We start from the raw sequence: 17,297 nt of genomic DNA, 5'->3' as shown, positions 1-17,297 counted from the left end.
TACGTTTTCTACTATACTACGTAATTATAACAAAACTATATTTATAGTATTACTAATAGTTATAGGTAGAGGTTTATATTATAAAAGTAGAATAGATTAATATAAAATTATATAAATGTAAACCTCTACTAAGTAATCTAAGTAGAGCTATTACTTATAAAAGGTTTCTTTAAGTTTTTATACTAGTAGAGCCTATGCTTACGTAGGCTAGTATAGTCTAGAGAAGTCTAAAGAGATCTAGAGTAGTCTATAACTAAGTAGTTATAATAAAAATATATCTATATATAGATATTAGCGTTAGTATTATACCTAATATATACTTTATATACTAGTGTAGTGTTCTAGAAATATAATAATCTACTATATAAAAGTAAAATTAGTAGGTAAAATATTAGTATTAGCGTAGACTTTTATATAAAGGCTTTTACTTTATAACTTACTTTTTAAGCTAATAAAATTAGCTTTAATATAGTTAATACTAAGTTAGATAGAAAAAAGTTATATAGTTAAGAAGATAATTATATTTAGAGATATAAAAGAAGTTAATAAGAATAGCTAAAAGTAGTAAAATAAAATTTTATACTACTTATAAGCTTTCTAAAAAGACCTTACTTATAGTTATTATAACTATTTAAGTTACTACTATACTATAGTTATTAACTAAATTTTCTTACTATTTTATAGTACTAGGTACTACCTACTTATTTAAGAAGTAATATTATAATACTATACTACTAATTTTAATACTAAAAAATAATTAGTAATTATATATAATTTATATAACAAACGCGCAGAACAATAAGTGCAATAGAGCCGACTCTCGTGCTTTCTGCCGCCCCATAACTAGGTAGTCTCCACCTGGACGTGTTCGGTGTTAGCAGCCCAGTCTACCTACACTCTTTACCGAGACACGCCACCCGCGGCTGTCAAACCCAGATGCCTGCTGCATGAGTCCATGTGCACCATACATCTCGTCGTGTATGCGTCCAATCATTAGGTACAGGCCATTGTGTGCCAACCTGGGAAGGTATAAGTTACGCTCATGAAGGCCCCATTGTACCTTTGCAAAGCCGTCCCATTCAAAATGTCTACCACTAAGAGCCGTATAGCTCAGCTTGCAGCTCATATCGCGCATCATACCCAACGAGTAGACGAGCACCTTTCCAAGAACAACTTACCGCACCCGTCCTTCAACGCAGACAGTCCTGCTGATCTCGAGCTACCGTCGGAACTTGAAGAGTCGCGAAATGCCGTCCTTGAAGCAACTCAGGAGCTGAACGATTTGCTCCAAACCCCAAGAGATCTGATCTTCAATCATCATGTCAGTATGGAACAAAAGGATGAGGCACGGCTTACAAACTGATGGCTGTCAGCACAACGCCATCTCATACCTGCAGTTCATCTCTCGCTTTGGTCTTGCGAACAAGGTGCCGATAGACGGGGAGATTTCTTTCAAAGATCTCGCAGCCACCATTGGTATTAACACCGCGGCGACCACCAGTATACTGCGGCTAGGCATTGCGTTTCGCATATTCACAGAGCCCCGTCCTGGCTTCATCGCGCACTCTGCAGCTTCACGACAGATGGTTAACGATACGCGAGTGTCAGATTGGGTTGCAGTGACTACAGAAGAACTGTGGCCAGCAACGCAAAAGCTCACTGATGCCTTGACGACCTGGCCCAAGGCCGCCGAGCCAAATCAAACTGTGAGTTTGTACACATGACTATATTATAGCATTATTGACAAGTCGCTAGGGGTTCTCGCTGGCCAACAAGACAAACCTGCCATTTCATGAGGTGCTCGTCCAGAATCCCGAACGCGCACGCCGATTTGGAGGTGCCATGAGCTCCTTTACCACTGGTGAAGCATATTCTCTGCGCCATCTGACAGACGGTTATTGTTGGTCTTCAATCGTCCCGGGGACTGTGGTCGATCTCGGAGGTTCTCATGGTGATGCGGCATTTGCTCTCGTTCGAAAATACCCAGGTCTTCAGCTCGTGGTACAGGACCTTCCAGGTGTGATCTCGAACTCAAAGACAGAGGAAGGGCTAGATGTGAGGTTCATGGCGCATGACTTCTTCGAAGAGCAACCTGTGAAGAATGCTAACTTATACTATTTCCGTTGGACCTTGCATAACTGGCCGGATATATACTGCGTCAAGGCGCTCAGGGCTTTGATACCCGCATTGAAGAAAGGCGCACGTATCCTGATCATCGATGCAGTGATGCCTCCACCTGGCGCATTGCCGAACGGCCTTGATCGAAAGCTCAGGTAAGCTCAAGCTGGTCGCAAAGACCGCATCTGCGGTATTGACCTCTTATACAGGGCGATGGATTTGACAATGCTGGAAGTAGGCAATGCTAGAGAGAGAGAGTTGGAAGAGTGGAAAGCGCTGCTTATCGAAGCCGACGCAAGATTCAAATTTCACGACTTGCATCAGCCACCAGGTTCTGCACTTGCGATCTTCGAAGCTATTTGGGATGAGTAAGCGGTAGTGCCAAATGGAGCTCACTGGAATAAACATGTCAATGCATCAATAGGTTTACGACACATCATTGCATGGGAAAAGACGCATGGTCATCGATTGATTCGTTTCTCATCAAAGATTCTGAGCAAAACATCCTCCTCCTCCTCATCCTACTTCGATACTGTAGAATCTCTCAGCTCCTGTTCTTCCCTTTTTTCCAAGCCCGAGGATTTATTCTTTGCGGCGCCACTGGTAGACCATGCCGTCATCGTCGTCGCTGTCTGTGTGCTCCCACACAATGACTGGTTTAAAACCTGGCACTGCTTCAGCTTTGGGCAGCGCTGCAGCATCTGCTTCACTCGTTAGCACTAGATATCGAACACGCGATGCAGACTCCACTGACCTCTCTTCGGTTCGACGGGTAAAGCGCTAGCGTAGAACCCGCAGGCTGTCAGACTGAAAAGGATTGTAGCAAAGCGCATATTGATTGTTGTTGAGGAAAGCGTATACTGAGTCCAGCTAGGATAAGGTTTGATACTCAGGTACTCCGACTGCGATGCTACGAGCTATGCTTCTATATCAGTACCCACCCACTTCGCTATCGCATACGAAGTCTCCAAGATTTCCACCCTTCCCTCGCATCGCATTGCATCGCATTGCAGTGTACACGTCGACAGTCTAATGCGACTCTTCCTTCGCTCCAAACTGTCGTGTTTGGCGTTCCGCTAGCGATGAGCTCATCTCTGAGTTGAGATTGCTGTGCCGCAAATGCAGCGCAAGCCACTAGCCGATTGCTATGCCGGTTGCGTTAGTTCGGCGATTAACCGAACCATGTTTCCTCCCTTGTGCCGCTCGCGTGGACCGCTGAATCCTTCCGCGGGGCCGTTGGCCAACGGTTTGCGGTGATAAACGCTCGCATTTCACATTCGGAAGTCTCCTTACAGGGTGCTCCTGACTCGGTGAAGACAGCACGTTAGGGGCGATGCCCTCGCCGCTTTACTTCACAGGATGCGATTCACGCGATAGCCTGCCGTAAATTCGGCAATTTCGTAGTTGTAACTTTCGCGTGTTGCTGACATGGAGCAATATCTATTTGCATTGTCACGCGTTCCTCGTAGCCTGGCGGTGCACGTTTATCACCAGTATTATTATCATCATGGGGAAAACCAAAGGATATCTGCCTGTCTCTTCCTCTGAGGAAAGTAATAGTTCCCACAATGCGCACGAAAAGCGCAACACTGTGTGGCGTAAGGTTATTCAGACCTTGGTAGTCCTTTTCGGCATACTTGGAGCCTTGAGTGTAGGCTATGCACTGGGATCAAAACATGCAATCGTTCCTTCAGCCAACACCATAGGTACGTTCATGACGACACATCATGTATCGACCAAACTCACATAAAGCAGTGCCTGTTGGTAATATGCATTACTACATGCAGTTCAACAAGACATTCCCTCAAAGACCAAACGAAGAAAGCGATGCAGCATGGGCGTCACTTTTCCCAGAGAAGCTAGGTTTTATCCAACATCCTGAGCTCGCTCCGGAAGTAGCGGGTATCGCTGTCTTCCATGAGCTTCATTGTTTGGTGGGCCGCATCTTCCCCCATTCCCCTCCTATTGCTGACAACTTCGAAGAACATGCTACGAGAGGCTTTTTGGGCATCGGTAGACGGGAATTTGGTGGAGATGGGCGATGAGTCGCGCGAGAAGAATCATCGTACGAGTCATCACCACGTCCGTCACTGTTTTGAGTACTTGAGGCAATCGCTCATCTGTCTTGCGGATTCCAACCTCGAGATGATGAACTATACTGCGCGCGGTATCTCTGGATGGCAGACTGAGAGGACCTGCAGAGACTATGATGGGTTGGTGGACTGGGCTGATGAATGGGGCGTCACGAGAGATGAAGCGCTGCACAATCACGACCTTGCAGTGAACTTTGCTAATGAAGGTGACGGATTATGAGATCGCAGAAGGAGAAGCAGTGGACTCGTAGGGGAATGATGAACATTTGCTTTTAGTGTGGCTCTGTTCTTTCCGTAATATGATCTGGACCGACATCCTCGGGTTTGACGAGGACTCCATCCGCAAAAATGTCGACAGCGCGAGCTTTCGTCCAAGCCATAAGTGCATCGAAGTCCACACATTGGTGAGAAGCCCAATTCCGCGCCGTAATATCATGATCCCCTCCTGAAAGATACGTATACGTGCCCAGAGATACGTCGCCTCTGCACATAATGCCTTGGCGTAGTGTTTCGATGCAGTGATCTACCGGCACATTAGCTTTCAAAGAAACTCATGTATCTGATGGCGCGGGGATTTCTTACCAATATGTCTTTCAAGCTCATTGCGAGCCAGTCCTTGCACATCCTCAAAGTATGACTCCTTGTACACCCATTGCCTAACCTTCTTCTATATGATATCAGTCTGACCCTTTTCAACGCATCGTTGCTTTGCTTACCAAACAATGCAATTCGTGCGCTACGAACATCTGGGATGCGAATCCAGAGCCATCCGCCAACGGTAAAGAAGTGACGTTATAGTGATACAAGTCTTCCTTGGAGACGCGAATAGTCATGCCTATCATCCTCGATTAGCTATGTAAGCCGGTTCTCATGTTGAGAAGCTTGCCTTCAAGGAGTTTATGCCATGCATAGTCGAGTTCTGGAGTCGGAGGGCCTGCAAACGGCGTATCATCGACCACCACGGGAAACGTTCGACTTTCGCTACGAAAAGCTGTAGATTTTGATATCGCTAATCCGAACATTAGCAAGCTTAGAGATAACAAGCAGGAGACTGACATGGGAAAAGTTCAGATCCTGAACTCCGCATCTTAGATTGCAAGCTCGTGAATTGGATCTGTAGATTGATGTATGAAATTACGAGTATCGTGTATCCAAGAATAGTAGCCGCAACCAGTAGTCTAAGTCCCCATGCGGAACGCAGTTTCGATCTTCGTTTAGGGTAGGACGTTTCCTCGTCTTCATACGAAGACCACACCTGCATAGGTTCAGCTTCATCGAGTGTGCTCTTGCAATGATGCATCGTTGTTATGATCGCAAACTAAGATCGAAGACCACGTACACGAGGCCAAGCTCAGGTCTATCGGAGTGCCACGATCGCGACGTTGACCAAATGGTTAGCCCCGGCCAGGCATACGATCTACCGAGACATAACTTGTCGCACGGAGTTCTGCCACACGGCTAAAGCGGCGAATGCATTCGGAGGCTATCACATCCTTTCAATGTGATTGTGACGCGGGATAGCAAGCCCTTGCGCTCGGCTGCATGCGGCGCGGCAGCGGCACAGGGACCGAGCGACGTCTAAAGTTAAGTTGTACCCAAGTACCCGACATGAAGTGACTGTATCTCGCTGAACTCTCGTTACATGGCCTTTATTTCTTAGTATTTCGTCAACCCTTCTCTTGTTTAGATGGTGCGCTCACACCAGCTCAATCTCGCACGCGACTTTCGGAGACATATGCACGACTGCGCCGCACGTCCGCTCAAGCGAGCAACTACAACAAGCATTAGCTGCAGCAAGATCAAGCTGCATCAATGGCGTGGAACGTGGTCAACTTTCTTGCGTTATCCGGTGCGCTAGCAACGCTCGCCACCATTTCTGTCGCTCTGAGATTCTGGGCGCATACGAAATCGGGTAATCGGGCTGGCATAGATGATGCTTTGATCGTCGTAGCGTTGGTGAGCGGTGTGAGCACCTCGTCAAAGAACTGAGCAACTAATCTTCCACCAGATAGGTGTTGTGGGTATGGTTGTAGCCGAAGTCATCGGTAGGTTGGAACCGCGTGTCATCCATGGATGCGAAGTATGTCTAATCCAAGATCAGGAACCCAAATTGGTGGTATGGCGCAACACCAAAAGAACGTGATAGATTCGAATGGCCTATTAGTCTATACCAAACAGCTCGAGAACTACGAGAAAGTACGAGAACTCCTCGCCTTGTAGCAACAGTGACTGACGCCGACAGTGCAACTACGCCATCCAGATCTTATCCCTCACGTCCTTGGGTTTTAGTAAGACATCAGTCTTAATATTTTATCGTCGAGTATTTTTCGTATACAAGCGTTTCCTAATCGCTAACAACCTCCTCACGGTCGTGGTTGTAATGTGGACGTTGGCGTTCTTCTTCTCGATTGTGTTCCAATGCCCTGATCCCCGCACTTTGTGGACCACGTTCGAATGGACAAGAGGCAAGTGCGTAGACAATCTGAAGCTCTATTATGCCTTAGCTATCAGTGGCTTCCTTACGGATTTGATGATCCTGGCTTCACCGTTGCCTGTCATCCGCCAACTGCAGATGCCAATGGAGACCCGCATTGCAGCGGCCTGCATCCTCTTGCTCGGAGCAGTGTAAGTATTTACCTGAGTCGCTAGAGCTATTTCTAACGATCCTTAGCGTGTGCAGTGCAGGAATAACAAGGTTTGTTATCTTCCTTCGAATCGGTAGTGGCATGGTCGAAAATGGTCATGATCTTACATGTACGAGTCGCGGAGCTTCTGACGTGGCATCATCAGCTGACGGTTCGCTTAGACTACACTGTACCCGTGTTCTCATGGAGCATGATCGAGACGTCTCTGGCTGTTGTTAGCGCAAATCTACCGCTTCTCCGTCCGCTCCTCCATCGCATCACGCGGTCTTGCTCTTGGTTCACTTCTCTGATTCGGACCAAAACTTCAACTGATTCCACGCTGGACGAAGAGTCCACGGAGGCGACTGAGAACGAACCAAGGATAAGTAAGGAGTCGTCGGTCAGAAGCTTCCTCAGCTTCGAGTTACGCCCTCCAGTACCACCATCAGCCCAACAAGTCCGCGCCTGGCTACAAACCTCCTCTACCTCGTCGCGGCGTCCGTCTGTGTTAGAGAGCCACGAGTTGTAATTGCTTGTATAAACTTGCTTCATGTACAATAGTTCACATACCTGTGGGAAATCAATCGTTTCAAGGTTTCGAGCCGACGAGATGGTGTGGCAACAATCTCTCTAGCTCTGTTTGGCGTATCCCAACCGAAGAAATCACTGACCTCATTTTACTGTGATGACGCCCTACTATGATGCGTGAATAAGGGGAACAAGCCTCGGAAAGGTGGAAAGTGAGAGCGAGATGTCGTAAAACTGGAGCAACCCTTTGGAAAGTACGATGCGGGGTCCTCGGAGCTTGATGTGCTCTCATTGGTTGGTACGCACTAGCTCCATGCACCCATTCACGCCGCTTGTGCAACGACTGTGAACACTCCTTCCACCTGGCTCACTCGACAATGATGAAAATGACAGAAGCACATACATCGCAATGTTTTCGATGGTCACCGCGCCTAGAAGCTGGATGCGACCTTAGAAGGGCTTGAGAGAAATGTACCTGACAATAGATTGCAAAGCTGCAGTGCGCGGGTGGAGTAGCCGACGCACAGGCAGGCCTCCATGCATATGCTGTTGATCCTGGATGTCGCCGCTGCGCCGTACACGTCTATATGAACAGGGATGTCCTCACACCCGTACGTTACTCCCAACTACGACATGGAACAAGAAACACTGTTACCATCTCATGACGGCTCAATCGATGATAACCGCGATGATTTGCTCGAAGATTTCGACAGGTTTTCGCCGCCGGATCATTTTTCTCGCAAGAGAAGCAAGAGATCTGGAGCGATTCGAATCGGCCTGTATATTTGTCTCTGCGCCGTTGGTCTGATCGTAGGCCTCTTCGGCAGCACGATATATACCGAGAAGGTATCCATTTCGTCGAAAACTGCTGAGGTGGCGACCTGCAAATCGCCGTCAATCCGTCGGGAGTGGAGAAGTCTAAGCATTGCAGAAAGGGATGCCTACATTGACGCAGTGTTTTGCCTCAGAGCGAAGCCTTCACGCCTGAACACAAGTCAAACGCTATACGATGACTTCGCTTATGTGCATCACCAATTCGATGAAGAGAGTAAGTCTACAGTACTTGTGCAGGAATTGAGACTTACCGAGACACCCAGTACACTTCGCGGCGCCTTTCCTTGCCTGGCATCGGTATTTCATCCATGCCTATCATCGCACGCTCGTGGATCAATGCCATTACACTGGCCAACTACCGTGAGGCCCCAATGTAGCCAGCGCTTTCGTTTTGCTAACATCATATAGATATTGGGATTGGACTCTAGACTGGGAAGAGCTATCTTCTGCACCGGTATGGGATCATGAACACGGCTTTTCTGGTAACGGTCGCGAGAGCTCGGAACCCAGTCTATACTTCCCGCGCGCCCATTGCGTCGAGGATGGCCGGTTCGGTAATATGCAAGTCGCCCGCGCTGGCCCGGTCTTGATCTCTCACTGTCTGACCCGCGACTTTGGATCCGGGGAGCCGATCGCGAATTTGTCGCAATTGTTGCGGCCTGAAGCGGTTGAAGAGCTTCTGCTTGAAGACGACTATTTTCGGTTCACACTGCGATTCGAGAATGGCCCGCACGTTGCGATCCCAAAGTTTATACTGGGGGACTTTCGGCTTTCGACGTCGCCAAATGGTCAGACAAACATAGCGACCACTTTTTGCCGAACCATCTGCTAATGATTAACAGACCCGATATTCTTCCTTCATCACTCGCAAATCGACAGGATTTGGTGGCGGTGGCAACAATACGACTCACCACGGCGACAAAACATGTACAAAGGTACTGTCAAGCCGAGATCAAAACAGCAAGCCAGTCTCGACGATACGATTTCGATTGGAGGTCTAGCCCCGGATATCAAGGTCTCGGAGCTTATGGATGTACGATCAGGTATCTTCTGCTATACGTATTAGTAGCTCCGCAACTAGACCAACCAATATGATGATGTGACGAAACCTGAACGCTCAACAGTCCTAGCTGAACGCTCCCGAGGTCGGCTTGCGTATGAACCGTTCTGAAGACAGCTGTTCGGCCTAGACACACCATACCGTGGATACGAGGTGATGGGAAAGTGAAGGATATATGTCTTATTTATTGATGCTAACGGGGTATGTCCTTGCGCATGGAGATGACAGGAGACCTCGCTCACGTTACCGAGGCCAAAGAGCTTGTGCGCACGTACCAGTATTGACGTCACCACCTGGGCAGCTTGGCCATCACGAACTCAAACTGCGTCGCGAACTCCGACTATCTTCTGCAACCCAACCGCCGTTTTCTCAAACCTGCTCCCGACTTTCCGTTACATCCTTTCTTTCCTTCAGTCTTATCCATGCACTCAAGTCCTGCTGGCTTCTCGTCATCGATTCGTATCGCTGGCCGTCAATGGTAGTATCGTCGTGACCCTGCAGGTGCAAATACCAATAGAGGACCCCAACAAAGAAGCCGCCGCCGACGATGTTGCCAAGTAGTGCAGGAGCGATACCTTTCCAGACATACATGCCGATGCTGATGTCTGGTGAGCCATGGAAGATGGCATTGGGTATCAAGAACATGTTGGCGACGACGTGATCTGATGCAATGTCAGCTAACTTGTAAACGTTAACACGAACGTGTGGTACTTACCGAAGCCCAGCGATACAAACGCGAATGTTGGCCACCATATCCCTACTACCTTGGAAACATAGTCGCGACCCGAACATCCGAGAAAGCAAGCTAGACAGACCAACCAGTTGGCGCCGATGCCTTTGAGAAAGATTTGGTACCATTCTGGCTCGACTTGCTTCTTGTAAGCGAAGTGCAGCGACTCTTCTCGATATAGCTTTCCGTCGAACAGTCCACCATCTATTACAACGGGTCAGCTTCAAACTTCCAGGTCGTTGCTGCCATCAGAGACTTACATCCGACGATCACACAACACACGAACAAACTTCCTGCGAGATTCCCAAAAAAGGTTACCACCCAATGCCTCAACATCCGCCAGATGCTGAGTCGTCGATGTAACGCAGCAACGGTCGTGTACATGAAGCTGCCAGTACACAGGTCGCTGCCAGTCATCTGTACTATAACTAGACCGTACGGAAATACGAGCGCGGCAATTGTCTTGATCAGACCTGGAGCATTCTCCTGGTACCATGGCGAGGTGTTGGTCGATATGAGCGTTGCGCATGCGAAAGACAAGATCATGCCAGCGGAGCAGGCACTGAGGAAGCTCTTGTCGACACGCATATACGCCTTCTTGACGCCCATGCGCGAGACTATCTCAAAAGACTCCTGAGGAGTATAGGCATTGTTGGTTGGTTGGTGCATGTTGTGAGCCCGGTGTTGACTTGGCATCGATGAAAGAGTTGTCGGGGCTGCATTAATAGGTGTTGCTGTCCCAGAGGAGGGGTTCGATTGGACATGCATTGGAAAAAGGTTATGAGGCAGTACAAGTCTTGGTGATGTTGATCTGTGGGCCATGTTGATGTCGTGGCTGAGGCGATTCGTAACGGGACTCACGACAACGTTGAGCAGCGGAACCGAAGGCGAGTAATCAGAGTTTCAGCACGCATGAGGAGACGGAAGTATCCATCAAATTAAATACAGGAAGTCAAGTGTGACTCCTTACAACCACCCATCCCGAAAACCATCCGCGCGATCTCCACAACATCACCGAGGACCGAAACACCTACGGATACAAAGTCGTTCAAATTTGGCGCGCAAACACCTTGCTTATCACAAAGATGACAAAAAGTGCCAAATAGGGAATGCGGTACCGCAGGCTTGCGGCTCAATCCAAGCCCTTGGCGGCTCAACCAGCGTCAATGAGACCGAGAAGTTTGTCGCCAAGGTGTCTGGGCGCAACGACGCACGAGAAAGAGCCGCAACACTACGACTGCACCCGACGGTCGATATAATGGTGATGTGAGGGTGTGAGTAATCGTGTTCAACTTTGGGGCCCCGCACACACTCCGCATACACTCCGCATGTGAAAGAAAGGAGTGGCTGCGCAGGCACAACACAAAGTTGGGCATCATGCTCTTTTCGGGCAACCTGCCATACTATCGTCGTAGAGCGCCTGTATAGTCCTAATACACCGATCTCGGTGTACCAACTGCTAAGGTATGTAGTGTGAGTATACAACAATCTTACACGTGGCATGGAGCTCATTTCCTTCGACATCTTGTGCTTTCGCAGCTCTCATGCGGGTGCTGCATTTGGTTTGGCATAGCCGCCGAGAGCGACATGATCCTGTGCCCAAGATTAGAAAGAAGCTTCTGGGAGACGGTCCCGACCGTAATGGCTTCGAAGCGTGAAGCCTTGGGATCGATCGATTCGCACTTCATCTTGAAAGCGCGGAGTCTACTAATGCAACTGCCTGCCTTCTTGAATCATTTCTCTATCTTATGCGCTGCTGTAGCCGTCGTAGCTTGAGGATCGCTGCGGGTTTTATTTTCCCATGCTCTTTGTGTACCAAATTAATCTATCTTGCAGTTGCAGAGGGTATCGGGGCAGGGAAGGCGCGTTCGAATGGGTTGGAGACGGCTCCAGAGCGAACAGATCGTAGCTAAAGTGATCGTGATTATGATGAGCGATGACGAGCCTTAAAATCGGAGATGAATCTGGCATTCGCGGGCATTTTGCGGAGGGCTGATGATGACGGCCCCGTGTGTCCTCGAGAGCTTAGTGTTATCGATAAGACTAGCGTGAACCGGACGCGTCGACGCGCTCAGTCAATTAACGGCAGGCGCGCCCAATCATCGCCAACTTTTCCCTTCTTTCCTCTGTCGTCCCACCCCGCAATTGTCTTTCTACAGCATATCAACATGGCATCCCGACCGGAAATCAAGGAGGAGGATGAGTCGGGTTTCTGCAAGTTCTTCCGCAACTTGCCTGAGAAAGACGATGAGACGGTGCGCATCTTCGACCGCGGTGACTACTACAGCGCCCACGGCGAAGATGCAAAGTTCATCGCAAACACAGTAAGCACGAACGAGCTCATTGGCGTATGGCTAAGGTATTGACATGCTATCAGGTATACAAAACCACAGCCGTCATCCGCAAGCTGGGACGGGAACCCGGCCTCGAATCTGTTACCATGACCATCACCGTATTCCGCAACTTCCTCCGCGACGCACTCTTCAGACTCAGCAAACGTATCGAGATATGGCAATCGACTGGCAAGCGCATGGATTGGAAGGTGGTCAAGCAGGCCTCACCCGGCAACCTGCAAGACCTGGAAGACGAGTTGGGAGGTCAGATCGAGAATGCGCCCATCATCTTGGCGGTCAAGGTGTCCGCAAAGGCATCGGAAGCACGCAATGTGGGTGTATGCTTTGCAGATGCAAGCGTACGGGAGCTCGGTGTTACGGAATTCCTCGATAACGACCTCTACTCAAACTTCGAATCGCTGCTCATCCAGCTCGGCGTCAAGGAGTGTCTGATACAAGTCGACTCTACCAAGAAAGATGTGGAGCTGGGCAAGCTTCGGACGATTGCCGACAACTGCGGGTGCGCTGTGGCAGAGCGATCGCACGCAGACTTTGGCACGAAAGACATCGAGCAGGATCTGCCGCGGTTACTCAAGGATGAGCGAGCAGCCGGCTCGCTGCCATTGACAGATCTGAAGCTAGCTATGGGCTCAGCTGCATGCCTAATCCGGTATCTAGGGGTTATGTCGGACTCGTCAAACTTTGGACAGTACCAGCTCTACCAACACGACCTCTCGCAATACATGAAGCTCGACGCTGCCGCGCTGAAGGCACTCAACCTCATGCCGGGGCCACGAGACGGCGCCAAGAACATGAGCTTGTACGGACTGCTCAACCACTGCAAGACACCCACCGGTAGCCGACTGTTAGCACAGTGGCTCAAGCAGCCGCTCATGAACGTCGAGGAGATTCAACGACGGCAGCAATTGGTAGAAGCCTTCGTCAACGATACCGAGCTAAGGCAGACAATGCAAGAAGAGCATCTACGGTCAATACCGGATTTGTATCGTCTAGCGAAGAAGTTCCAACGCAAAGTTGCAAACCTGGAAGACGTCGTGCGCGCATATCAAGTCGTTATCCGACTGCCGGGCTTCCTCAGCTCCCTCGAAGCGGTCATGGACGAGCAGTACAAGGAGCCGCTTGATGCGGAGTACACGGATAAGCTTCGCCAATACACAACGGCATTTGCAGGTTTGCAGGACATGGTAGAGACGACAGTGGATCTCGAAGCGCTCGACAACCACGAGTTCATCATCAAGCCTGAGTTTGATGAGTCGTTGAAGACCATCCGAAAGCGTCTGGACAAGCTAAAGCGCGACATGGAGTCAGAGCACATGCGTGTGGGCGATGACCTCAACCAAGATACCGAGAAGAAGCTATTCCTAGAAAACCACAAAGTCAATGGCTGGTGCTTCCGACTAACCCGCAACGAAGCAGGCTGCATCAGACAAAAGAAGCAGTATCAAGAGATCTCCACACAGAAGAACGGAGTCTACTTTACTACCAACACACTACAAGAAAAGCGACGAGAGTTCGATCAGCTTTCTGAGAACTATAACCGCACCCAATCCGGCCTCGTCAACGAAGTCGTCTCAGTAGCATCGTCCTACGTGCCTGTAGTCGAAAAGCTCGCCGCCGTCCTCGCGCATCTCGATGTCATCGTTTCCTTCGCCCACGTCTCCGTCCACGCGCCCACCTCCTACACTCGACCAACCATGCACGCGCGCGGCACCGGCAACACCATCCTCAAAGAGGCGCGGCACCCTTGCATGGAGATGCAAGACGATATATCCTTCATCACAAACGACGTCTCTCTCGTCCGCGACTCGAGCGAGTTCCTCATCATTACCGGTCCCAACATGGGTGGTAAATCCACATACATCCGGCAAATCGGCGTCATTGCCCTCATGGCTCAGATTGGCTGTTTCGTCCCTTGCTCAGAAGCCGAGCTCACCATCTTCGACTGTATCCTGGCTCGTGTAGGCGCGAGCGACAGCCAGATCAAGGGCGTGTCAACTTTCATGGCAGAGATGTTGGAGACGGCGAACATTCTCAAGTCTGCGACAAAAGAATCCCTCATCATCATCGACGAGCTCGGTCGTGGCACAAGTACATACGATGGTTTTGGTCTCGCATGGGCCATCTCTGAATACATCGTCAAGGAGATTGGCGCTTTCGCGCTGTTCGCTACGCATTTCCACGAGTTGACTGCGCTGGTAGACACATACCCACAAGTCCAGAATCTACACGTTGTGGCACACATCTCTGAAGGTAGTGCTCCTGCACCCGACGCCGACGGAGACGCAGACATGGACGCCGCCGCTGTGCAAAAGAAACGCGAAGTCACCCTCCTATACAAAGTCGAACCCGGTTTCTCCGACCAGTCCTTCGGTATTCACGTCGCAGAACTCGTCCGCTTCCCACAGAAGGTCATCAAGATGGCAAAGCGAAAGGCCGACGAACTGGAAGACTTTGCTGGAAAGCACGAAGAGGGTTACATCCAAGCCAGTAAAGAGGAGGTAGAGGATGGAAGCCGGATGCTCAAAGAGGTGTTGGTGAAGTGGAAGGAAGAGGTAGAGAGCAAGGGCCTCACGAAGAAACAACAAGTGGAGAGGATGAGGGAGCTGGTCAAGGGGAACCCGGAGCTCATGGCTAATGGGTTCTTCAAGGGCATTCAGGCTTTGTGATCAAGTCTTGAGTACAATGGCGTTTCGGGATATAGCAAAACTCTGTACTCGGGCAAGAGATCCGTCGTAGCTTTCGTCAGATTCGTGAGCGTATTAGCATGATACCAGTAGTTTACACGTACCACGCATTCTCTGGTCCCCAGTATAGCGATCGAAGATGTCTGAGAGTGCAACATGGGGAGCCGTACAATGTGATACCATATGGGAGGTTTCTAGAGAACAGGAGCAGTTTGCATCGATATCATTGCGCGCAGCTCAGCAGCTGGCTATCTTGAGGAGTAGGAGACTTAAATCACGGCCATGACTATCGTCCGCCATCCCTTACGTTTTGGCTCATCCTCTTGGTACTGTGCCAAAAGTCTTTTTCTTAACATGATTCGTGAGCAGTCTGTGGCACTCCCACCAGACTCATCCTTGATGTGGAAGCCTTATGGGAAGTCCGCTGAATTTCAGGCCCAACAGTCAGGCCCTCATTCTCACCGCATCACCTCTTCAACTCCGCAAACCTTCTCGAAAGCTCATCCACATCCGGTATCTTGCCCAGCCCATCCTCCTTCTTCGCCGGCTTCTTCGTATTCGCTTCGCTCTTCGCTACTTTCGCCGCCGCACTGCCCGGTAACTTCAACCTCGGCGCTACATTATCCGTACTGGGGCTGGGCGGAACAACTCTCAGCGGACTTTGCGGACCCAGCTTTTTGGGCGTCGAGGCTTTCGCCAGCGCTTCCCGCTCTTCTGCCTTTTTGCTCGTGCTGTCGTCGGTCGATATGGGGTCTTCGAGATCGGCGTCTGCTTTCTCCGCTACACCACCTGACGGCTCGTCATCGTCGTCTTCGTCTTCGTCTTCACTCTTGGCGGTGCCGTATGGTACGCCGTAGAACCTCGCAATCTCCGTCATGTACGCCTCAACCAGCTCCTCCTTCGGTGTCTCGACCTTCAGCTTCTTCATTACCCTCTCCGCAACACCCTCCCCTTCCATACTAGCGACTGCGACATCCTTCCCGAACTTATCCACCAACAGCGCCCTCACGGTATGCAGTTCTTTGATCTCGGTTCGCGGCGCGGCGTATATTATGCTACGGACAGCTTCTTCTAGCGCGGGGTCGAGGAGGGTCGAGGTGGATGCGGACGTGGTGTTTGAAGAGGAGACTTGCGATTCGAGGAGTTGGGAGCGCGCGAGCAGGAGTTCGCAGTAGAGTTCGAGGATCTCGTGCAGTTCGGTCGTGATGTCGGTGCGGATTATGTTTTCGACGCGTATGCGCGCTGATTGGACTTTGCCGACCTATGCAGAGGTCAATATTAGGCGTATCAAGGGGGACATGGCAATGTCTGGATACGCGCGGTTGCCTTGCGCCTGGGCGAGGCGATGCGACAATTGCGTGCAAGGAGCTGGCGACGTACCTCGATCAGTTGCGCCATCTCTCTCCTCTGCTGTTTGACTTTGGCGCTGTCTTTCTGCTGGACCATGCGCAGTCGCGATATTGACAGCTTGAGCTGTACCTTGAGCTTGTTCTGCCCCGCATTAGCTGGCAGTCGCGATGGCAGTATCTGGTGTCGCCATGGAACGTACGACTAACGAGACTGAAGGCGCCATCTTGTATGGTCGGCGATAGTATCTGAGTACGTGGACTTGTGTGAATAGTGCTGTTGAATGTCGTGTCGACCTCTGGTGTTGGCTGGGGCTAGTGGTTGGGCTGGGACCTGGAGGCGGGACACGCGTAGGGATGTCTTGGTGGGGTCCAGCGGCTTGGATTGTGGCGGTGCACCGAGTTGGCAATGACATCGCGCTCGAAAAGAGACTAGACAAACCCCCATCGGTTGTTCGCTCAATCGCAATCCAATCGAGAACGGCTTCTTATAAGAGACATACACCTCAAGAACTTGATTCTGACTCGGACCACATTCGGTATGCACACTACGACCCGTTTTCCCAAGCAACGTCGCCTTGCATGTTGCCTCATCCCTGGTACACTTCTTAAGATCAGAGTAGTGTTACAATTCGTGTGTCCGTCTTTTCAAGCATCTCCTTGAGACGATTGTTATACTCTTCCGTCAGCCCGTCGACATGGTAGCCTTCCACATACTCGGTATCTCCTGATCGCATAAAGATGGCCCACCACCCCGCGAAATGTACATTGACGATACCTAGGCGAACGAAATGACCTGGATGATTTGTTTCCATCACGATCAGCGCGCATGACTGACCGCGGAATATAGATGGTCCTTGTTTCAGAGCGAGAAAAAGCAAACACAACCGAGATTGGATGTCATGATAGTGAATCAGCTCCACGTC

The 17,297-nt window shown here is 50.1% G+C and overlaps 3 protein-coding genes across 3 annotated transcripts; 1 reads left to right on the top strand and 2 right to left on the bottom strand.

The window, feature by feature from the left end:
- Positions 1 to 9,626: 9,626 nt before the first annotated feature.
- Positions 9,627 to 10,656, bottom strand: J4E87_000323 (uncharacterized protein; the record flags this gene model as incomplete). The annotated part of the gene is made up of 3 exons (XM_049371982.1): positions 9,627 to 9,919; positions 9,973 to 10,191; positions 10,248 to 10,656. 3 exons carry the CDS (start codon positions 10,654 to 10,656, stop codon positions 9,627 to 9,629), a joined length of 921 nt encoding a protein of 306 aa, XP_049238116.1.
- A 1,499-nt stretch (positions 10,657 to 12,155) lies between these two features.
- On the top strand, positions 12,156 to 15,007 carry MSH2 (MutS-like protein; the record flags this gene model as incomplete). Its single annotated transcript, XM_049371981.1, has 2 exons — positions 12,156 to 12,311; positions 12,365 to 15,007. 2 exons carry the CDS (start codon positions 12,156 to 12,158, stop codon positions 15,005 to 15,007), a joined length of 2,799 nt encoding a protein of 932 aa, XP_049238115.1.
- A 484-nt stretch (positions 15,008 to 15,491) lies between these two features.
- J4E87_000321 (uncharacterized protein) lies at positions 15,492 to 16,598 on the bottom strand (the record flags this gene model as incomplete). The annotated part of the gene is made up of 3 exons (XM_049371980.1): positions 15,492 to 16,286; positions 16,406 to 16,516; positions 16,575 to 16,598. 3 exons carry the CDS (start codon positions 16,596 to 16,598, stop codon positions 15,492 to 15,494), a joined length of 930 nt encoding a protein of 309 aa, XP_049238114.1.
- Between the last annotated feature and the right edge of the window lie 699 nt (positions 16,599 to 17,297).

This window comes from Alternaria ethzedia (genome assembly GCF_023757985.1).
Source record: "Alternaria ethzedia strain BMP 0044 chromosome Unknown scaffold_1, whole genome shotgun sequence".
In the NCBI taxonomy this organism is placed as follows: Eukaryota; Fungi; Ascomycota; class Dothideomycetes; order Pleosporales; family Pleosporaceae; genus Alternaria; species Alternaria ethzedia.
The sequence above is the reverse complement of the archived record's forward strand: the minus strand, read 5'-3'. Positions and strand labels throughout refer to the sequence as shown.